Raw genomic sequence first — 24,049 nt, forward strand, 5'->3', positions numbered from 1 at the left:
GCCAAGCCTTCAGTCTCACCCTAAGAGAAGTCATTAGGGTAAGTAGGTGGCACTGGGCCTGAAGTCGGGAAGAGCCGAGTTCCAATCTGACCTCTTACTAGTTGTGTGTTCCTAGACAAATCATTTAACCTTCACTTCCCTCAGTTTCATCTATAAAATGGTTATAATTATAATAGCATTATCTAACAGGGTTGTTGTTGGAAAAAATGAGATAATTGTAAAATTCTCTGTAAAATTAAAGTGCTCTAAGTTATTATTATTTTAAACTCTAACAGCGCCAACATACTCCAAACCACTGGCCAGTGGTGACACCTTCGGTCTCCAGCTTATAAACTAGGGCTCTATTCCTACCTGCCAAACTGGAGAGATGAGGTTTTGGGTATCATCTGTTACCCTAATTCATTCCACCTCAGGCAGTTTTGAATCAACTCCCCTTACCCCAAACCCTTGTACCCCAGAAGCCATCACCTGGGAGCAGCTGGGTATTTCCTGAAGCTTGAAATGGAGCCCCATCCTTCATCCAGGTAATATTAGGGGAGGGGAATGCGAGGGCCTCACAGATCAGGGAGATGGGGTTGTTGATAGTCACCGTCACTTCCTCATCTGGACTGTCTTCAGTCACTCCCAAAATCGTGGGGACCACTGTAGAGAAGAGAAGCTTGTGAAATGTGGCCAGTGTGGGTGGTGCCCCCCTGCCCAGAAACACAAGCCTAAAGACATGGGTAGTTCCCAGAGGTGAGGTAAATGGGGGTCTTTGGATGACCTGGGAATAGCTCTCCAACTTTCAGACTAGGAAGGAGCTTCAGAAGCCATTTAGTTCTGCCCACATCTGAAGAAATAAACCATCTACAATAGGGATCTCAACCTGAACTTTTCTGCTAATATTTTTATTCCAGTAGAATTGGTTTCAGAATCATATTGTAGTAGAATAGGTTTCCTTTGTAATCCTGTGTATTTTCTTTTATGCATTTAAAAATATTCTAAGAAGGGGTCCATAGGCTTCCCCAGACAGCCCAAGGGGTCCAGGACACAAACAGGGTAAAGAATCCCTGCTCTACAACATTCTTAACAAGTGGTCATCCATCCAGCCCTTGGCTTGAAGACTTCAACTGAGGGGGAGCCCACTTCTTGTTTTTGTATGCCCTGTGGTGTCTTACGCATATTCCAACCTCAGGAAGTGCTTCTGATGGATTAAAATATCCTGTTTCCCCCAATGATCACTACCAAGCTATCTTTGGCCAGCTGGGTTCTGCCCTGGACCTCTTTTCTCTTGCCTTTCCGTACCTTCTTTTTTTGGTGCTCATCGGCTCCCATGGGTTGATTCAATTACCATCTGTGTGCAGGTAACTTCCACATATTTACATACAAACCTGACCTCTCTCCTGGACTCTGGTCCCCAGTTGACAAGTGCCTGATGGACAGCTCCCCCTGAAAGTCCTGCAGATGCTTCCTTCTAGTCACCCAGGTTCTCCCTCTGGGAGTCATTCTCAATTCTTCACTCTCTCTCTCTCCCTACATTATCTAATCGGTCACCGAGTCTCATCAATTCTACCTCTGTAGCATCTGTCTTCTTTTCTCCACTCCCTTGGCCACTACCATGTTCAGGCTTTCATTACCCCTCAACTAAACCACTGCAATAGCTTCCTGATTGGTCTTACTCTTCTCCTATTGGTCAATGATCCTTGACAGAAATGCCAAAATAGTGTTCCTAAAAGCACAGGTTTGAGCGTGTTCCTCCACTCAAGAAGCTTCCAGGGCTCCCTATTGCCTCTAGGATAAAATGCACAATCTACAGGTTGGCTTTTAAAGACTTTCCCAATTTGGTTTCAGCTTATTTTGCCAGACTTATTTCCTATTACTCTCTCTTTTATGCACCCTAGGTTCTAGCCAAACTGGCTGTTCTCTGAACTAAACATCCTATCTTCTCCCACCTTGGGGACTTTGCACAGTCTATTCTCCCATGCCTAGAACACACTCTCACCTCATTCCCTCCTATTAGCTTCTTCAGATTCCTTAAAGGCTCAGCTCAGTTACCACTCCTAACTTGAAACCTTTCCTGATCCCCACAGGTATTAGAGCTTTATCTTTCCCCCTCCTTAGATTATCTTGTAGTTACTTATCTGGGCACATGTAATACCCTCTCTCCACTCCTAGCTGAATATATTTCCAACCTCTAGCCCAGTGCTTTGCACATAATAAGTATCTGATAAATATCAGGCGAATTGAATTAATTTCCACCTTACCCCTGACTTTATCTAAACACTTCTTGAACCTACTTATATTTTGAAACTACACGTTTTAGAATTGGAGTTGGAGGATTCCAGTTGAAATCCTGACTGCCACCTGTGTGACTCTGGATAAATTACTTAACCTCTCTGGACCTCAGTTTCCTCATCTGTAAAATGAGGGGGTTGGACTAGATATCCTTTGAAGTCCTTTCCTCTGTATATCTATGATCCTGGTGAGTCTTTTTACAACCTAGTGTATAAATTAGGATACCTTTTCACTTAGACTGAAATGACCTCATTCACCTTCCAAATGACTCTCACCAACTCTCAGGAACATGAGTGTTCAATTAAACAAGCATCTGTTAGGTGCCTACATGATTCTTGCCCTCATGGAGTTTACAGTCTAACAGATAGATACAAATAAACTTAACACCCATGTTTACCTTTTTAAAAACCCTTCTTGTGATTCCATAGGCTTTAATATGCTTTACAGAGGGAAGGTCCTAGGAAAGATTTCAGCCTCATGAACCATTGTACTGGTTGGATCTTAGAAGACATCTAAGTTACCTCTTCAAGGTAACTTCAAAACAACCAATCTCCTTCCCTGATTTTCTCACCAGCTCGTAAGGAGGATGGGTTTGAGAGGCATCATGATTCTGTTTAAAGGCTGGGTCTACAGTCAGATAAACTGAGTTGAAATCCATTTCAAGGGCAGCTAAGTGGCACAGTGGATAAAGCACCAGCCCTGGATTCAAATCCAGCCTCAGACACTTGACACTTACTAGCTGTGTGACCCTGGGCAAGTCACTTAACCCTCATTGCCCCACCAAAAAAAAAAAAGAAAGAAATCTATTCCATACCACATCCTATATGTCTGACCTAGCCTCCGAGATCTCAGTTTACGAATCTGTAAAATGAGGGAGTTGAACTCAATGGCCTCTGAGGTCCCTTCTAGCTCTAAATCAGTGAGCTCATGTGATCCTGTGTCCCAGGGGTCCGTGTTGAGCTCCAATGAGCCCAGCTTAAACAGCTCCAGGGGGTCAGTCTGTCTAAATTGGGAGGTCTGGGGGGTATCTTTCTGTTGGATCCTGCATCAAGGTCCATAGTGTGTGCCACTCACCCAGAACACTGAGCTTGTAGTGCTTGGTTTTCTCTGAGACTGAGTTCGATGCAATGCAAGAGTAGTGGCCTGAGCTGGAGAGGTTGGCCTGGAGTATCTCTAGCACAGACCCATCTGGGGATATATGATAGGGGTCTCCTCCAGAGAGGGCTCGGCCATCTTTGAACCACGTGACTGTTGGCTGGGGGTGACCTGTTCATAGGAGCAATTAAGAGTGAATGATGATATTTCCTTAAAAGTCTTCATTCAGATTCATCTGATGGCAGGTTCTAGAACAGTTTCAGGAAGTTTAGAATGGTACTCTAGAACCTTTTAGCCTCAGGAATGCATATCTAACCCCAAAGGACTGAACATTAGAACCAGAAATGGATGGAGAAAATGAACAAAGCGATTACTTCTCTTCTCCTTGGGGAATGGTATCAGCCCCTCTCCCAGAGAATTGCAAATAGAAGTTAGTGATTGGTTATAAATGGGCAAGTAGTTGGAAATGAAGAGTTTGAATGCAAACCTTGATTTCTTGAGCTTCCCTTCCCCACCCCCATTCCAGATAGTTGACCTCTGTCTTTCTTGCTGCCAGTAACTCCACACAGCTGTTACCTGTGGCATTGCAAGTCAAGGAGGCAGGTTGCCCTTCAGGGACCTTAACTTCTTCCTCTGGGTCCTCATTCTCAATTCTGGGAGGAACTGGAAGAAAGAGACACCACGAGTTTTCTACTAAATGTCTTCATGATCTAGGACACAGGTCAGCAAAACAGAGTCTGCCACCTGTTTTATATGGCCTATAAGCTAAGAAAGGTTTTTATATTTTTAAATATGGTAAGACTTTATTTAAAAATAAAAGACCATTCTTAGCTCCCAGGCTGTACAAAAATGGGCAATGGGCTGAATTTGACCCAAAGACTATAGTTTGCTGACCCTGATCTAGGAGAAAAGACCCTAAACTTATAGTCAGTGATAAATAATTAATAATAATAATAATGACAATGAAGTAGGAACAATGGCTAGAGATAAAGTAGATGAAGAGTTGCCCTAAGTCAGGAAGACCTGAGTTCAAGTCCTGGCTCTAATACCCTGGACAAGTCATCTAGCCTCTCAGTGACCCCAGGTGACTCTTGAAGACTTTCACTTGCAGAATAACTACTGGTCTGCATCAGTAAAGGGAACTTCTTACACTTATAAAATCATGGGACCAAAAAATAACAACATCAACTTTAATAAATTTCTGACATATAGCCTTTTCAGTTTTGCAAAGTGCTTCATATATTATCTCACTTGATCCCCACAACAATTTTGTGAGGTAGGCATGATTGTCCCCATTTGACAGATGAGGAGCCAAGGTTCAGAGTGGTTAAGAGTTCTTTCCATAGCACATTGCTATACAGATCTGTCTCTTCCACTTATCAGGTGTGAGATCGGGGCAAATCATGTTGCCTCCCTGCCCTTGTTTCACAAAATCTCAGAATCCCAGAGGTAGAGGGGACCTCAGAGACCCCCTTCTCCCTTCTCCAAAGCCATATCTGAACAAGAATGCTCTTCACAGCAGGACCCCCAAGAAGTCACCTAGCCTTTACCTGAACACTTTGGGTGAGGGTAAACCCACTATCTTCCAAGGCAGCCCTTTTCACTTTTAAAGACCTCCAATTGTTAGGAAGTTTCTCCTTAGGTTGAGTCTTATATCTAGTTTTGCCATTTTGCATCATCTATCCATTGTTCCTAGTTCTTCTTCCTAAGGCCAAACAGATCATGTCTGATCCCTCTTCCATAGGGGACAGATAAGAGCTTCAATTATTTGGCTTCAGTCATCACATTCCCCCTAAATCTTCTCTTCTTCCAAGTTAAATATCCCCAGTTCTTTCAATCCATATGACATATCTGAGAAAATAATGGGATTTGGCAGATACTCAAAGGCCCCACCTGGAGATTAATCTAAACTGATTGAATTAAATGAGAGTGATTGACTTCGCTGATTAGACTACTTCAAGTTAATTAGATTGTAACCACACCTGGCCAGAGTTAAGGACTTTGAACTCAACATGAGACCACCTTCAAGTCCAGTGAACCAATGGTTTTGGATGATGCTAACCAAACAGCTTGAAGCAGTGTGAAAGGACCATCTCTCCTCTGGACCTATAAAAAGTTTCCACACTCAGTTTGCTCAAGAAGTTCATGGTTGAAGCAGGCTCTCTGTGGAGGACTTGAGGAAGAACCAGACCAGACTGGAACTCTAGGCTGGATAGGCTTTTTCTTAACTTTCTGAACTCCACGTGTTTTCCTTTTTACTAATACCTGGTATGCTTTAATAAATGCTTAATGCCCAAAGACTGGTGCTAAAGCTTCTAATTTAAGGCAACCACACATTTAGATTTTAAACATCACACATGACCTAGAATATCAGGAGCAATCACGTTGATTGCCCTTCTCTGTGACACACACCCTTTATTGATGTCCTTTCTGGAAATTAGAGAAGGATTCCTGAGCTCGTTTTTATTTCTCTCCTTTGAAGAACACCAGCCTTCTCTTTGATCACAAATAGCTTTCATTTGGGACCACAGCAGATGTGCAAATATTGTATCCACCAAACAGGTTTCTACAAAATTTGCCCTGTTTTCCAACCTTACTGGAAGTGAAGTTGTCAGTCCTTGTCATTCCTGTACTAACTACACTGAAGAATTATTTTGGTTAAAATGATCCCACTTCCAAAATGTCATTCCCAGGGTCAGCTAGGTGGCACAATGGATAGAGCACCAGCCCTGGATTCAGGAGGACCTGAGTTCAAATCCAGCCTCCAACACTTGACACTTACTACCTGTGTGACCCTGGGCAAGTCACTTAACTCTCATTGCCCCACAAAACAAACAAAATGCCATTCCAATTTATAAAATGGAGCTAATTAATTTGTGTCCTATATACTTCATGGGGTTGCTGTGTCAAATGAGATAATGAATTTGCAAGTATAAAGTTTAAAGCATTCTATACAAATAAGGAATTAGTTTTATTAATAAAATTTCCCTTTCCTGAGTCTAAGCTATTAAAACTATACAATATTTGAAGTATAGATATTTTTTCTTTTTCTTATTTAAATATAATTTTTGTTACATTTTAAGTTACAGTCTCCCTTCCTCCCTCCCTACCCCACACTAGAGAAGACCACAATTTGACATATATATATACATATATATACACACACACATACACATATGTATGAAATATACATTATTAATATATACATGTATGTATACACATGTAGATAGATAAATGGATGGATGGATGGATGGATGGAAGGATAGATAGATGGGTGGAAGTATGGATAGATGGGTAGAAGTATAGATAGATGGGTGGATGGATGGACAGACAGATAATGTTTGGCCTTGTCCAAAATATATGTGTATAAACATATATACATATACACACGTATGCATATATATGTAAAACCATACTATGCATACTTCTATTTATCAGTTCTTTCTCTGGAGGCAGATAGCATCTTCCTTCATAGGTCCTTTGTAGTTGACTTAAATACTTATAATACTCCACATAGCTTAGTTGTTCACACTATTCTTCAAACAATATTGCTCTTACTGTATACAACATTCTCTGGGATGGAGAAAGCCAGGTCCAACTCCTTCATTCTTCCCACCTTGTTTCGACTTTCTGGACTCCTAAATACTTGTGTCCCAAACTACCTTTTGGGCTTGACCTAAGGTTATTTGGAGGCTTCAAAGTCATTATACTTACCCAAGACCTCCACACTGAAGTTCTTTTTCGCTTCCCCAACCATATTACTTGCAAGGCACAAATAGGGGCCACCGTCTTCCTCCTGCACTCGGGTCAGCTTCAGGATCCGGCCCCCTAAGGAGGGGAGAAGGAAGAAGGGAACCAATGGACTCTCAACCTAGCCTCTAAGTCTACCCTATATGTGCCAAGGTGAAAACCCCCTCCAGCCTAGCTAGCAGAAATGAAGAGAAGTTTGTCCTGAAGCCAACCTCTGGTCGGGGCAGTCTGTTTAGCTAACCAATGGGAAAGCAGGATGGTGAAGAATCCAAAAACCACATCAGAAGGAACAGTTAAGAGAAATAATGGAGGCTATCTGGGAGAGGACAAGACTTGGCAGCAGGCAGTAACAAAAGAACTATCTTTAAATATCTAAAGAATTTTCACATTAAAGAGAAAGTGGAATTGTTGTGCAGTTTCCAGAGAGTGGTATTAGGAGGAATAGGTAAAAGTTCCAGGGAAGCAGATTTTGGCTGCAGTACAAGGAAGATTTTCTAATAGTTGTCCAATGATGAAATGGGATGGGTGGTGAAACAGTGAGCTTCCTGCTACTTCCTGTTCAAGCAGAGGCTGGAATGGACTGCCTGGGAGGGCTGCTGGAATGCTAGAGAAGGCATTTCTGCAAGGGATGGGAGGTTAAACGAGTGAACTTTCAAGTTCTCTTCTAACTCTGAGTGTCTATCATGGGCATAATGGAACCTAAAACAGAGCCAAAGTTGGGGGCGGGGTCCAAAAGGTACTAGAAGAGAGAGGCTTAATGTGAGTCAGGAGACCTGAATCTCACTACAGCATCACTGTGTGACTTAGGGGTATATACTTCCTTATCTGATCCTTTATTTTCCACCTATATAATGGGAGAATCCAGTTGGGAGGATAAACTAAGATAATAGATAATTACCAAATTCTCAGTTGATCGGACCCTAAATTTAGGGCAGCTAGGTGACACAATGAAAAGAGCGCTGGGCCTGGAGTCAGGAAGATCTGAGTTCAGATCTGACCTCAGAAACTTACTAGCTGTGGGACCCTGGGCAAATCACATATCCCTGTTGACCTTAATTTTCTCACCTGTAAAATGAGCTGGAGAAGAAAATGGCAAATCCCTCCAGTATCTTGACCAAGAAAATCCCAAATTAGGGTCACGAAGAGTCAGACACAACCAAAAATGACTGAACAACAACAAATTTAGAGCCGAAAGGGACCTTAGAGATCATCTGGTCTGAGCCCTGCTCTTACAGATGCAGAACAGAAAAGTTAAGTGACTTGTCCAAGTTAACCCAGGTAATAAATGGCAAAGCTGGGATTCAAACACAGGTCCCCTGAATCCATACCCAGCTCAGAGCTATTGGTCTGACAACTGAAGTTGAACCACACTGGAGGACAAATAGACTGGCTGCCTATGACATCCCTCCCATCTCCTGCCTCACCTGCCAGGAAGTAAGTGTCCTCCCCAGGACTGATGGGTTCCTCCCCATGGAACCAGCGGACCACCGGGGAAGGGCTGCCTGAGGCCTCACAGAGTAGAGTCAGGGTACTGTGTAGGACTGCCGTGACATTGGTCAGTGGGTCAGTGTCCCCAATGAGCTCTGGGGGAACTAGATATGAAAACAATTTTATTAACAAATAAGATCTATGTGCTTAAGAAGATCCAAATTTATCTCCCACTGCCTGTTCCCAGCCTCCCCACTCCCTCCAACACATACTCCTTAGTCTGAGAAGACAAAAAAAAATCCTAGGATCATAGTTTTAGAATTGGAAAAGATCCTATAGGTTGCAGGGTAGAACCTCCTCATTTTACAGATGAGGAAACTGAGAGCCAGTGAGGTTATCTGGTTTGCCCAGAATTATACAGCTAGTATGTATTGGGGGCAAGGTTTGAAGCCAGGTCTTCCTGATACTAAATCCAATCTTGCACTCCCACAAATCATTTTTCTATAGCCTTGTTAGCTGGAATCTGGGATTAGAGATGTCATGTGGCTGACCCTGAAGCAGCAGTGCTCCCAATTCTATGGCTCTAAGTGGGACTGCATTAGTTTATAGGACAGTGTCTGGCATATAGTAGGTAATAAAATAAATCCTTCCTTCCTTCTTCTCCTCCTTCCTTCCTTCTTTCCTCTGCTCCTTCCTTTCTTCCATCCTTCCTTCCTTTCTTCCCTCCTTCCTTCCTTCTTTCCTCTGCTCCTTCCTTTCTTCCATCCTTCCTTCCTTCCTTTCTTCCTTCCTTTCTTTCTTCCCTCCTTCCTTCCTTCTTCCCTTCCCCCAAGAGACTTAAGCCAAGATGCTGTCTCAGGCCTTACCTAACACTGAGAGGTCAAACCTCTGCTCTGCCCGCCCAGCCTCATTCTCAGCCACACAGGTGTAGTGTCCAGCATGGCCAGCCTGCGCCTGCTCCACTTGCAGGGCCCCCCCCAGCTGCTGAAGGAGCAGGCCATCTTCACTGGCCACTGGCCGGCCATCCTTCTCCCATGTCACCACTGGCGGTGGCTTCCCTGTGGCTTCACATTCCAGGGTGACCTCTCCAGACTGGATCACAGACACCTCCTTGAGAAGGTCGTCGCTGCCTGGAATCTTTGGAGCAACTGAGGTTGGAAGGAAGAAGGGGTTGTAAGAGTCATCAGGGAGTTTTCTATGAGCTCTGACCACTGTCATGGGACAGATAAAACTGGCCAGACTCTGGCTGGACTCAGTTTAGTTGTGAGCGCTACCACTCAAGAAGGGCAGAGACAACCTGGAAGGAACTGTGGAGGAAATCTCGACATCCCCATCACAGAAATGCCTTGCCAGGGTAATTAAGGATAGCACCTCTTAGAGGCAACAGGCACTAGAACAAGGCTTCTCAACCTGGGGTCCATGGATTCCCTCCTCCACGGAGGGGGTCCATGGATAGATCTCATGGGGTTCATGAACTTAAATGGGAGGAAAATGAAATTTATTTCAATATCATTGGTTTTCTTTGTAACTGTGTAGTTTATTTTAGGCATTTAACAACATTGTCCTGAGAAGGGAGCTTCTCAGGATAGAAAGACTTCCCAGACTGCCAAAAGGTGTCCATGACACTTACACATAAACTGTTAAGAACCTCTGGATTAGAATGATTTATATTCTTGGGTTTCTAGGATAAAAGAAATATACCTTGAACCTCCCCCTGCCCCCCGGAAAGAGCAGACAATACAAGGGCTCATCCCCTACAGTTCCCATGCCATCAGATTCTGGGTGGAGCTTGGCCAGTATCCCCCCAGATATGGTGGGAGGAAAGGGCCCTGATGCCCCGAATAGACCCTTAAGGGGGCCCCATGCTTCCCTCTTTGTTTTTTTGCAGGGCAATGAGGGTTAAGTGACTTGCCCAGGGTCCCACAGCTAGTAAGTGTCTGAGGCCGGATTTGAATTCATGTCCTCCTGAATCCAGGGCCGGTGCTTTATCCACTGTGCCACCTAGCTGCCCTCCTTCCCCCCCATGCTTCCCTCTTGTCCCACCTCAACTCACCATACACCTCCAATTGCTGTTCCTGGCTGTTGTTCCCAGCTATGTTGCTGCACTCACAGGTATAGTTGCCTTCTTGAGAAGGCTGGGCTTTTCCCAGGTATAGCAGCCTCCCCACAGCCGAGATGGGTTCTGTGCCGCCCCCGTCAGTGGGCAGGAGCCTCCCTTGGTGAGGTGGAAAAGGAAACATGGAGCTTTTAGCTTTAGGGTCCTGGCATGTTTGGGTTCCCCATCGACCCCATCCCAAGAAGGCCAAACCCTTCACAAATCAACTGCCTCTGCTGTTCTTTCCTAGGCTCCCTAAAAGCCAAGGAGCTAAAAAGCCAGAAAAAGATGACCCCCTCAACAGTCCAGGTCACCATAATCCAAGACTCTTGAAGCATTTAGCCCTAATGAAACACTCTGTAGAGCCCCCAAAAGACAGAGAGGACACTGATAACAAAAAAAAAAACTAGACTGGCCCCCTCTGTTCCTGAAAGACAAAAGAATGTTTAGAGTTGGAAGACCTGGGTTCGAATTCTGATTCTGCTACTTACTAACCCTGAGCAAATCACGAAGCTTCAGTTTCTTCATCTATCTAATGAGGGGGCTGGACCAGACAGCCTCTAAGGGTCCTTCCAGCTCTGAATCTAGTATCCTTTGAAAATTATTCGGGGCAGCTAGATGGCGCAGTGGATAGAGCACGGGCCCTGGAGTCAGGAGTACCTGAGTTCAAATCCGGCCTCAGACACTTAATACTTAACTAGCTGTGTGACCCTGGGCAAGTCACTTAACCCCAATTGCCTCACTTAAAAAAAAAAAAAAAAGAAAAGAAAATTATTCCATTGGAGATGGCTAGGTGGTGCAGTGGATAGAGCACCGGCCCTGGATTCAGGAGGACCTGAGTTCAAATCTGACCTCAGAGACTTGACGCTTACTAGCTGTGTGACCCTGGGCAAGACACTTAACCCCAATTGCCTCACCAGAAAGAAAGGAAGGAAGGAAGGAAGGAAGGAAGGAAGGAAGGAAGGAAGGAAGGAAGGAAGAAGAGAAGAAGAAGAAAGAAAGAAAGAAAGAAAGAAGAAAGAAAGAAAGAAAGAAAGAAAGAAAGAAAGAAAGAAAGAAAGAAAGAAAGAAAGAAAGAAAGAAAGAAAATTATTCCAATGGGTCGGATTCATTCCCCAAGCAAACAGACAGGGCACCTACTACATACCAAATGCCATGGGATGCCCAGCCTGAGTCAGGAGTCCCTGCCCTCAAGAAGCAAACAATCGCAGTGGAAGGTCCAGACAAACTGGTAGGTGATGATGTAACATATGGCATGGAAGGTACCAAATGACCTGATATAAAGGTCGACTTGGATTCTTCTGTGTAAAAGCTCAGGATGTGACCTACTCCCACCAAATATAGTCTTAGCTTGATGCCTATAAGTGCTCCTTGGGGAGGAACCAGAGCATGGAGGGTTCTGCTGGGCTCAGGAGTTCTGTGCTGCCTACATTCTACAGACCCAATATAGCAGTTGACCCCAATTTGGGAGAGGAGTTCTTTAAACCTTAGAAGGTTTTAATAATAAAACCTTAGAAGGCTATAATATATGATACAGATCTACTCATTGACAGTAAAACAGAGCATGGGAGTGCAAGGGTAGTCAGAGAGGCCAAGGGTAAATTAGATGTAAACAGCAAGAGATTCCTGATCAATCAGGGGAGGCTTCGCAGAGGAGATGTGCTAAGTAAGTCTTTGAAGATCAGAGAGAAATTAACAGAATAAACACAGACTGAAATAACCAAGATCCTCTGAGGGTCAGTTACTCTGTTTCTCCCTGCCCTTACCATTAGAGTGAGACCACAATGGAATATGGGTATATGGGACTGCCCTAAGACTTACAGAAACTTCATGGGAAAGGAGGGTCTTACCATCTTTCTTCCAGGTGATTTTGGGGAAGGGGATTCCCCAGCATTCACAGGACAAGCTGACAGGATGGCCCTCAATCACCGCCAGGGTCCGGGGCTCCCATGAAGAGAACTCGGGGGGAACTGAGCCAAAACAAGGAGAGAAGTTTAAGCCTGAGGTCCCTTGGGGTTGGGTGAGAATGGGGAGAGGCTAGAACAGAGAAAAGGCAGTGGTCCAACTCACAACCCAGCCAAGGTGAAATTAGCCCAGGCTTGTTACCTACATAGACAGGAGAGGGAGGGAGGAGGAGGAGGAGTATAACTTCTGACCCCTCAAAGAGACCTCACCCCAGACATTGAGATTGTAGTGTTTCTCAGAGCGGCCAGCCTTGTTCAGGGCCTCACAGGTATAGCGGCCCACGTCTTGAATCTCGGCTTGTTCCACCTGGCCACAAAGGTAAAGGCGCCACATTATTCCTGAGTCATCCTTAAGAAAAGGCTAACCCAGCCCAGCTGCCTCTTCCCATATCCCAACTTCAAAGCCACCCAAACAAATCTGAGTTACTGGGTTCAATTCAATTGATTGTAATTGCTTTTACAAGTCTGTCCTTTTATGTCTGCCTATACCAAGTCTGCCTTAGTCTGTAGGCAATGAACAGGGAGTCAGAAGAATTGGGCTTTAATACCACTTCATACTATTACATGATTCATCCTTTCTGAAACTCAATATCCTGATTTGTAAAATGAGGAGTTAAGATTAGATGATCTCGGGGAAGTGAGGTGGTACAATGGATAGAGCACCGGCCCTCGAGTCAGGAGGACCTGAGTTCAAATCTGGCCTCAGACACTTAACACTTACTAGCTGTGTGACCCTGGGCAAGTCACTTAACCCCAATTGCCTCACACACACACACACACAAAAAAAATATTAAAAAAAAAAAAGATTAGATGATCTCTCAAGGTCCCTTCTCTGACATTTTATTGCCTGTGTTCTATGTTCTAAATTGCCTTCAGGCTTTAATGTCTTATGACTTTGGAATAATAATAGCAATAGTAATAAGACTTACAAAGTACCTTTCTCACAATCCTGTAGCATGATCATTATTATCCTCATTTTATAGATGAGGACACTGAAGCTCACAGGTGAAGTCACTTGCCCATGATCGCACAGCTAGCAAACATTACATTCAAGATCTGACCTAAAGAATAGTGTTCTTTCTACTACACTGCACGATCTTCTCTACAGACAGGGGCAGTGCCTGTGACTTGCTCTGCCAAGCATGGCAACACTGAACCAAGGCTTCATTTAATAACATGTCTTTGAGGCCACTCACCTGCAGAAGGGCCCCATCTGGAGAGAGGTGGACTCCTGGCCTGAGGTGAAGGGGAAGTCCATCCTTCCTCCAGCTCAGCACGGGAGGGGGCACAGCCTGGCTCTGGCACTCGAGGGTCACCGACTGATTAACCACAACAGACACATTCTGCTCTTCTCCCAGGATACTTGGGGGCACTGGAGACGACAAAGGCATGGCATCACTATGGAGCTAGACCTTTCCAGAAAGTACACAGAATGACAGTCCTCACCCCTTAATACCCCTTTTCCTCAATGCCTTTCTCTTCTAGGAAAAGTCTTACTTTGCTCCTGAGGTGGCTGGAAATGAAAGGTATAACACAAGACCAGGGAAGAAGAAGAACCCAGTTTACCAAGGGCTCTTAGTAGCATCTAACCCCATAAGATCATCAATAGTTCCCAGGATACTTATAGCCTAAATCCTCTCTCCCCAGCCCCTAGCCCCATCCCATATATCTCTTTAGGAAATAAGACTGTTACTCAAACCCTTATTCCACAGACCACACAACCCAGTGCCCTCCACCCATCCCCAAAGACATTTATAACTTACAATGGACCTGCAGGGTAACATCCCTCCGGTCCTCTCCCACAGCATTCACTGCCACACAAGAGTATGTCCCTGAGTCTGTGGTTCTGGAGCTAGCCAGGGTGAGGACTTGGCCCCCAGGGAAGACCTGCCCTCCAAAAGAAAAAGACATTAGCCATGGCTGCGCACTCATACAGGAAGATGAGATTGCCAAGCTTAGACACAAGATGGCAAAGTTCCTCTTCACATAGATGTTCCCCTGTCTCTCTCCTTTCTCTGCCTAAAAGCTGAGAGATCATCTGAGATGCTGGAAGGGTCCCTTCAAACACACAGCACTGTTGGCAAACCTAAATCCACACCTCCCTCTCTGCTCTTAAATGGCAACCATTTGTCAGCAGACAATTACCTTGAGCCCAAGATATGGCTCTCAAAAAATCTTCATGTCTCCTTAATCACCTCTGTCACTCCCTGTGTAACCTCAGCCGAGTCCCTTAAAGACTCTACATCTTAGTTTCCTCATCTATAAAAGGAAGGGGTTTGGGGCAGCTAGGTGGCGCAGCGGATAAAGCACCAGCCCTGGATTCAGGAGGACCTGAGTTCAAATCCAGCCTCAAACACTTGACACTTACTAGCTGTGTGACCCTGGGCAAATCACTTAACCCCCACTGCCCCGCAAAAAAACAAACAAAAAAAAAAGGAAGGGGTTTGACTCGGGGTCCCCTCTAGTCCTCAGTCTTTGGTCCTATGATCCCAGTATCCCAGAATTTGAGAATTAGAAGATGCTTCAGTGATCATCTACTACAACCCATACATGAAAGGAAGTCCTATTATAACATACCCAATAGGTGGTCATCCAGTATTCACTTGAAGGGAACCCACCACCTCAAAAGTTTTCCGTCCCATATTCCTTAGCAAATCACAGGATGCCTTAAGCCCCGCCCCCTTGCTCCCTAGAAATGAAGATCCCACTGACTTAGTGTCTCCTCCTGATTAAGAGGGAAGGATATCTCCAGCTGTGAATTATGAAACCATAACTCTGTCCCAGCTGCACTGACCTGGAGGCCGGAGGTCCCTATGTCTGACACAGGGTTGCCATCTTTCAGCCACATCAGTGTGGGGTTAGGGGCTCCAGTGGCATTACACATCAGCCTCACTGGCTCATTCAAGAGCACAGGACCTGGGAGACTGGGAGCGAGTGTGATTCGAGGAGGCACTGCAAAGGAAAGGGCACAGACTAAGCTACTTAAAATGGGGAGGGGAAGAGGTAGAAAGATCAGAGAAGTGGAAAGCCCTGGCCCTGTCTGTGAAGGACCTACAATTGAATGGGTACAGAAGTATACCACTAATCTGACCTACCCCCACTAAAAGGTAGCATGATGGAGAGGAGAGACTATTAGGCTCTAGAAGACCTGGATTCAAATCTTGCCTTAGATTTGACACCAAGCAAGTCATTTAATCTTTCTATACCTCAGTCTCCTCATCTAGGAAATTAGCAAATTGGATATGATGACTTCTTTCATCTCTAAATCTGTGACCCCATGATCTCTGTGCCTTTCCTTAAGCTGTTTCCTATACTTGGGGCATTCTCTCTCATTCTATTTATTTACTGAAATTCTATCCATCTTTTATGCCATCTCCCCCATGAAGCTTCCATTGATTTCTTCATTGATAATAACCTTCCCCTTTGGACTGAACATAATACTTTGTTTAGTAACCCTTTAATATAATTTTAGTGCATTATGCTCTGAAAATGATGCATTTAATGTCTGTCATTCTTCCCTCTTTGAACAGTTTCTAACGTGAGTGAGATTCAATCATTGCTTATCACTTCCCCATTTCCCCCTCCACTATAAAAGCTCTTCCTTGCATGCCTCTTTTATGTAGAAAATTTCCTACATTTTACTTCTCTTTCCTCTTCTTCCAGTGCAACCCTCTTTCTACCCTTTATTTTTTTTAGATCATTACAACATAATCGACTCACACCCATGTCCTCTGCGTAGATATCTAATGGCACCAATGATGATAAAGTTCTTAGGAGTTACATGTATCATCTTCCTATGTAAGAATGTAAACAGTTTAACTTTACTAAGTCCCTTATAATTACTCTTTCATGTTTCTTTTGAATCTTATGTTTGAACATCAAATTTTCTACTTAGCTCTGTTCTTTCCATCAAGAATGCTTGAAAGTGGGACAGCTAGGTGGCGCAGTGGATAAAGCACCAGCCCTGGAGTCAGGAGTACCTGAGTTCAAATCTGGCCTCAGACACTTAACACTTACTAGCTGTGTGACCTTGGGCAAGTCACTTAACCCCAATTGCCTCACTAAAAAAAAAAAAAAAGAATGCTTGAAAGTCCTCTATTTCAATAAATATCCATTTCCACCCCACCCCAAGGATTATACTCAGTTTTGCTGAATAGATTATTCTTTATTGCAGTTCTAACTCCTTTGCTTTCCAGAATATCACATTCCAAATCCTCTGCTCCTTTAAAGTGGAAGCTGCTAATCCTTGTGTGATTACTGCCTCCTGATTGTAGCTCCATGATATCTGGATTCTTTCTTTCTGGCTGATTGCAATATTTTCTCCTTGACCTGGGAGCTTTGGAATTTGTCTATAATACTCCCAGGAGTTTTCATTTTGGGATTTCTTTTAGGAGGTTATCAGTGGATTCTTTCCATTCCTACTTTAACTTCTAGATCTAAGAAATCAGGGCAGTTTTATTTGATAATTTCTGGAAATATTAAATCTAGCCTCTTTGTTTGATTGTGGCTTTCAAGAAGTCCAGTAATTCTTAAATTATCTCTCCTTGATCTATTTCCAGATCAGCCATTTTTCTGATGAGATATTTAATTTTTCTTCTATTGTTTCATTCTTTTGTCTTTTTTTATTTCTTGATGTCTCATTGAGTCCTTATCTTTCAGTTGCATAATTCTAATTTTTGAGAAATTCTTTTCTTCAGTGAATTTTTATACCTCCTTTTCCATTTGTCCTATTCTGCTTTTTAAGGACTTCTTCAGTGAGGTTTTATATTTTGTTTAGCATTAAGGCAATTCTGTTTTTAAGGTGTTATTTTCAGGAATTTCTGTGCCTTTTTTTTTTTACCAAGCTGTTAATTCTATTGTCATAATTTTCTTGCATCGTTCTCATTTCTTTTTTCAATTTTTCCTCTACCACTCTTATCTCTTTAACCCTTCCAGGAATTCTTGTTGGGCTTGTGTCCAATTAGTCTTCTTCTTTGAGGCATTAGTTGTAACTGTTGTCACATTATTGTCTTCCGAGATTATGTCTTGACTGTTCCCTGAAATTGTAGCAGCTTTTTATGGTGGTTCTTTTTTTGTTGCTTGCTCACTTTTTCACCCATTTCTTGATTTTGAACTTTATACTAAAGTTGGTCTCTGTTCACCTGGGTGTGGGAGGGGCACTGTCTTAAGCTTCAGATTTTTCATGCTGCTGTTTTCAGAGCTAGTTCTGGGGTTCTGCAAGTTTTTGGTGCTTTCAAGGTAGAGTGATCCAAGGAGAGGTGTGAGCACTGCTCTCTTGATCTGCACTCTATCCTTTCTATCTTGCAGCCATACATACACTAGTGCTGCTTTTCTTGGCCCTGAAACTGTGACCCAGTCCCCTGCTTTCCCTGTAGCCACAAGCACTAGTGCTGCTTTCTGCCTTGGAACTGCAATCAGGGCCCTTGCTTCCTGGTAACCAATCATAAGTGCTCCTCTCTGCCCTAGAATGGTGACCCAGAACTACTTATGAGCAAGAGTTGTCAATCAACACTAGCTGTACCTACTGCCAGCAAAGTGTCCCCTGTAATCCCTTTCTGACAAATTGTCTGTGACCCCCTTATAGTTTCTGTGTTGAGAGTTCCTGAAGATACTGCTACTGCTGCCACCATCATGGTCACCTCCAAGAGCCACCACTTGTGCCACTGCCACTTTCTGGGATGGGCCCCTACCCTGATATCACAGACATCTACTGCCAACTGCCTAAGTTTTCTTAGGATGGAAAAATGTCTCACTCTGACCTTTTCTTGGCCCTGATGCTCCAAGATTCAATTTAGGAGTTATGTGAAAGTTGTTCAGAGGGAGATATTGGGAGAGTTCAGCTGGGTTGCTACCTGTATTCCACCATCTTGGCTCTGGCCCCTTCTGCATCTATTTGTGAGGTTTTATGCCCTAATACATATCAATTTTGTGAAGGTGCCCCATACAGCTGAGAAAAATGTATACTCCTTTCTAGTGCCATTCAATTTTCTCCAGAGGTCCTTTAACACACTTGTGATAGGCATTATAATTATTTGTTTTGGGATCTTACTTCCCTGCTTGCCTACAATCTCCATAAGGGTAAGGACCATATTTTACATAAATTTTGCATCTCCCTAGTACCTAGCACAGAGATTTATGCATTTTTAATAATTATTTGCTATTACTGCTAACCAAATAGATGTTTGTTGTTCCACAAACTAATGAACAGATATACCTGTGGTGAGTCAAAAGGTTTGGATGGGGTGGCTATAAGTAAAACTCAACAGGCATGGGCTCTCATAGATGTTGAATAAAACTTTGGTGAGTGGTGTCAAACTCAAATAAAAATGAGGGCCACTAAGATGGTTTAGATATAAGAATCCCTGCAGGCCACATACTGACTTAGAAAACTACATATTAACATTATCTATGTTTCATTGTATTTTTATTTATTTTTTAAAATATGTCCTAATTATATTTTGATTGGGTTCAGCCACACTTGGGAGTGTGTGGGGACGGGGGTTTGACACTTCTGATTTATACCATAGACTCTTTGCCTCAAGCAAGGAGTATCTAGGCAGCTCAGGATAAGTCATGCAGCCTCTAGAGGTCCCTTGGCCAAGGACATTGTCTCCTCCAAAGGGCTGTGTTTTTCTAAAATCAAGAACTTCCAGAGTCAAGGTATCCTCTCCCACAAAAGCTGCTCACCATTAACCCGAAGACCAAATTTCAGCTCACTGGTGCCCACCACATTGGATGCCACACACCGGTAACTTCCTGCATCAGACAGCCGGGCACGCTTGATCCGGAGAACCCTCCCATCAGCTGACACCATCACACCAGGCTTAGGAGAAATAGGCTGGAGGCCCCTAAACCATGATATTCCTGAGAAAGAGAGCAGCAAAAAAGTCCAGATCAGTCTTCTCAGGAGCTGGACAGGATGCTCAAAGAAGTAGAGATTGATTCTGAAGATATAATTATTCTATAAATTCATGGATGGAAATGTACCTCTAGGGAAGGATGACATACAGGGGAAAGTATCTGTAACCTAGGGAGAGGCAAAGTGATGTAGTGGATGGAGTTCTGGACTTGGAATCAAGAAGAACTGGGTTTGAATCCTATCTTAAACACTTACAAATTTGGTGACCTTAGATGAATTCCTTCACCACTAGGGGCCCTACTTTCTTCATCTGCTAAATAAGAGAGTGGGGTTTGATGACCTCTAAGGTCCCTTTCTGGTGTTAAATGAATGATTCTATGCAGAACGAATGTCTTGAGCTGCACGGACCCATGGAAATAAACATTCACAATTCTATAGTGCTTTATCTAACCCCATGAGGACATTAACAGTGGCATGCCACATTCTTCCCTATATGGAAGTATGTCTTTGATGAGGCCACCAGGGATGATCTGGACAAGACCATGGTTGACATCAACCCAATAAGTTAGGGACATGCCCCCTCAAGCCCCCAAGCTTCCTTCAATAACCTTCCATGGAGGGATCAATCTTCAAGAATTTATCTAAACCTTCTTTGAATTTTTATATTTTCAACCAATACTAACTTTCTGGGTAACAAGTTCCAAAGGATACCACACTGATCCTGAACACAGCTCTCTGTGGCTTCTATCTTCTATCTTAACTTCTATCTTCAGGATTAAGTCCTGCTCTCTGCATCTACCTTCAGCCCCACATCTTTTTCTCTAACTTCTCTACTACTACTCCACATAACAAAATAACAGGATGAGGGTGCATGAAGGTCACATAGTCTAGTCATCAGCTCTAGGACAGGCCCTCATCAACCCACATCTCAGAATGGAGACATCTCAGATTTGGGATAAAAATCCTAAACAATTTCAATTTGTCAGGATGCACTTTCTTGTTCACACACATCTTAACTAAAGAGTGACTAATATTGGGGCAGCTAGGTGGCGCAGTGGATAGAGCACCGGCCCTGGAGTCAGGAGTACCTGAGTTCAAATCCAGCCTCAGACATTTAACACTTACTAGCTGTGTGACCCTGGGCAAGTCACTTAACCCCAATTGCCTCACTAAAAAAAAAAAGAGTGACTAATATTCACTGAGGTTCAAAGGATCATAGGTTTATGAGGCCATTCAGTCCAACACCCTCATTTTAGCGATGATAACCTCCATTAGCTTGGGCAGCTAGGTGGCATAGTGGATAGAGTGCTGGGCCTGGAGTCAGGAAAACCTGAGTTCAAATCCAGACTCAGATATTTTCTAGCTGTGTGACCTTGGGCAAGTCACTTAACCTTGTTTAACTTAGTTTCTTCATCTGTAAAATGAGCTGGAGAAGGAAATGGCAAACCACTCCAGTATCTTACCCCAAATAGGGCCATGGAGAGTCAGACATGACTGAAACAACTGAACCACAACAAACCAAGGGCCCAGAGAGGTTAGATGATGGCCCAAAGTCACACAGCTGGGAGGTAACAAAGCCAGGATTAAATCCCAGGTCCTCTGACAGCAGCAAATCTATCACTCAACACTGTACCACATTGCTTTTCATTTATGGGATGCAAACGAATCTCACAGAGCATGTAGATAGATGCAGCCAAGGAGGATATGGGGTTGCCTGGGCAAGGAACTCAGAAAAGGTTGTCTTACTGGGAGTAGGGACTCCGGATGCCAAGCACTCCAAGGATGCTGAGGTGTTCTCCAGCACAGCCTTATTCACTAGGCCCGGCTCAATGTTGGGGGGCACTAGGGAAAGAGAAGGTGAGAAGCCCACCCAGCAAGGCACAGGCACAATGGACAGCTCAAGTCTCAGTCCCCTAACCACAAACCCCATGGCCCAAACCAGACACCCCTTAGCCCCAGGAACCCAAGATCTCCCAAGAACTCCCTTGGTTTGGTTGGCTCCCTGCCCAGAGGTCAGTGGCAGGAAGTGAGGCTCCCCATACCCTAATTCCTCACCCAGCACCTTCAGCACCACATCCCTCTTGGCCTCTCCAGCCAGGTTGGTAGCCATGCAAGTATAGATGCCTTCATCCCTCAGATCTACCTTCTCGATCTAAAAGAAAAAATAGACTGGGAGGGGGCACCTCCCTCCGTGGCCATCCCTGGCATGGCCAGCTCGGCTTGTTTCTTCCATGGCCCAGTCTAGTGCCTCTCTGGGACCAGGCTCTATGCCAGTGTTGGGCTGGTCAGAAGGCAGAAGCTGAGATCCGATGAGTTATTCTCTTCCCTGGAGTCAGCCCCCTCCTGACTCCAGAGAAGCGGCCCTGAACAACAACCCCCCACTGTAGGGAGCCAGAGAGGTGTGAGTTATACAATCAAAGAGGACTGTAGATGTAAAGCTGGAAAGGACCTCGGAGGCCAATCTACTCCAACTTTTTCAAACACATGAGGAATATGAAGCCCAGAGAGGTAAAGAGATTGGCCCAAGGTCACACAGCTAGTCATCACCAGCGTCAGTATTTGAACCCAGGTCCTCTGACTCCCACAACCAGTGCTCTTTTGATTGCACTATACTGATTCCCATTCCCCCAACATGAGGCCATCCCATCCCATCCCAAGACAGAAAGCAGCACGTTCCCACCACTCAAGTCACCTCCAATGCCTGCTGTTCATTTCTCATCTTAGATCAGCCACAGGTTTACTCAAGCCTCCCCATCCCACAAGTGGGTCTGAAGCAGGGCCAGGAGCCCAAATAGCTGCTATAAGCCTCCATGGCATCTGAAATGCCCAAACTCAGGAAGCATGGAGCCTACCTGCAAGCTGCCCCCTGTGGTCACCAAAGAAACCCCATTCTTCCACCAGCTGAGGCTTGGCACTGGCATCCCAGCTGCCACACACTGGATCGTCACAGGCTGGAGGAAAGGTGCTGTGAGGTTCTCACCCTCAAGGATGGTAACTGATGGGTGCTCTGCACCAGGAGGAGAGAAAATGAAGGCATTGGAATCCCCTGCACCTCACTGGGAAAGGGTAGAGGTCATCCAGACACCATGACCTGGGAGGACCTGCAATCCTGCCATATCTCCCTTATCAACTCATTAATCCCACTCTCCACTGAGGCTCTTGCAAACCTTTTCACCCTTCCTCAAACTTCCCATGACTCTTCCTCCTCCCATCTTCGCAAAGGAGAACTTTGCCTCATTTTACCGAAAAAAAAAATTGAGGCCATTCACCATGAGCTTCCTCCTCCCCTTTTCCTCATTTCTTATCATTCCGATGCCTTCTGCCACTCTCTCCTTCATTCCTCTCACATGATGAGGTGGCCTCACTCCTTACCAAGGCTAACCCCTCTACCTGCTCAACTGACCCCATTCCATCTCATCTCCTCCAACAGATTGTCCCCTCTGTCATCCCTAATCTCTCATTTATCTCTCCCTTTCTACCAGCCCATTCCCTACTGCCTATAAACATGTCTACATCTCCATCATCTTGAAAAAAAAATCCCTTTATCCACCCATCCCCACTATCATCCTATATCTCTTCTCCCTTTTGTGGCTAAACTCCTCAAAAAGGTTGCTTACAATAAATAGGTGCCTCCACTTCCTATCCTCTCACTCTCTTCTTAACCCCTTACAACCTGGCTTTCCATTTTATCATTCCATGGAAATTGCTCTCTCCAAAGTTACCAGTGACCTCTTAGATCTCAGATGCCAAATCCAGTGATTTTTTTTCTCAACCCTCATTGTCTTCCACCTCTCTATAGCCTTTGACAGTATAGATTGCCCTCTTCTCGATATTCTCTTCTCTCAGGACCTCACTGTCCTGGGTCTTCCCCTGCCTATCTGACCACACCTTCTCTGCCGCTTTTGCTAGATCTTCAACCAGATTAGAATCTCTAACCCCATAGGGATCCCTCAGGATTCAGTCCTGGGTCCTCTTCTCTTCTCCCCCTATATTACTTTACTCAGTGATTTCATCAGCTCCTTTATATTTAGTTATCATCTCTATGCTGATGATTCTCATATCTACCCATCTGCCCCAAATTCTCTGCTGATGTCCATCCTTGAAACTCCAACTGTCTTTCAGACATCTCAACCTAGGTGTTCAGCAGACATCTTAAACTCAACATGTCCAAAATCAAACTCATTATTTCTCCCTAAACCCTCCCCACCTCCTACTTTCCATGTACTGTCATGAGGAGATCATTCTCTCAATCCCTTGGACTGAGAGCCTAGGTGACATCCTTGAGTCCTCACTATCTGTCACTCCCCAAATGCAATGTGTTGTCAAGGCCTGTTAATTTCACTTTTCCGGGGCAGCGAGGTGGCGCAGTGGATAGAGCACCGGCCCTGGAGTCAGGAGTACCTGAGTTCAAATCCGGCCTCAGACACTTAACACTTAACTAGCTGTGTGACCCTGGGCAAGTCACTTAACCCCAGTTGCCTCACTTAAAAAAAAATTCACTTTTCCAGTATCTCTTCAACAGGCCCCCTTCTCTCCTCTGACACTGCCACCACCCTAGTACAGGGCCTCGTCACCTCAAGCCTG

General features: G+C 44.4%; 1 protein-coding gene across 1 annotated transcript in view; it reads right to left on the bottom strand.

The window, feature by feature from the left end:
• HMCN2 (hemicentin 2) overlaps positions 1–24,049 on the bottom strand; it is a 191,600-nt gene that overhangs the window by 73,521 nt on the left and 94,030 nt on the right. Inside the window, 16 exon segments of the mRNA XM_043980824.1 lie at positions 469–642; positions 3,349–3,540; positions 3,946–4,032; positions 7,084–7,197; positions 8,544–8,711; positions 9,414–9,695; positions 10,601–10,762; positions 12,493–12,612; positions 12,817–12,913; positions 13,803–13,978; positions 14,370–14,493; positions 15,401–15,558; positions 19,294–19,470; positions 21,212–21,307; positions 21,521–21,617; positions 22,318–22,472. Coding sequence (XP_043836759.1) covers positions 469–642; positions 3,349–3,540; positions 3,946–4,032; positions 7,084–7,197; positions 8,544–8,711; positions 9,414–9,695; positions 10,601–10,762; positions 12,493–12,612; positions 12,817–12,913; positions 13,803–13,978; positions 14,370–14,493; positions 15,401–15,558; positions 19,294–19,470; positions 21,212–21,307; positions 21,521–21,617; positions 22,318–22,472 — 2,379 coding nt within the window.

Source organism: Dromiciops gliroides, chromosome 2 (assembly GCF_019393635.1).
Source record: "Dromiciops gliroides isolate mDroGli1 chromosome 2, mDroGli1.pri, whole genome shotgun sequence".
Taxonomy (NCBI): domain Eukaryota; kingdom Metazoa; phylum Chordata; class Mammalia; order Microbiotheria; family Microbiotheriidae; genus Dromiciops; species Dromiciops gliroides.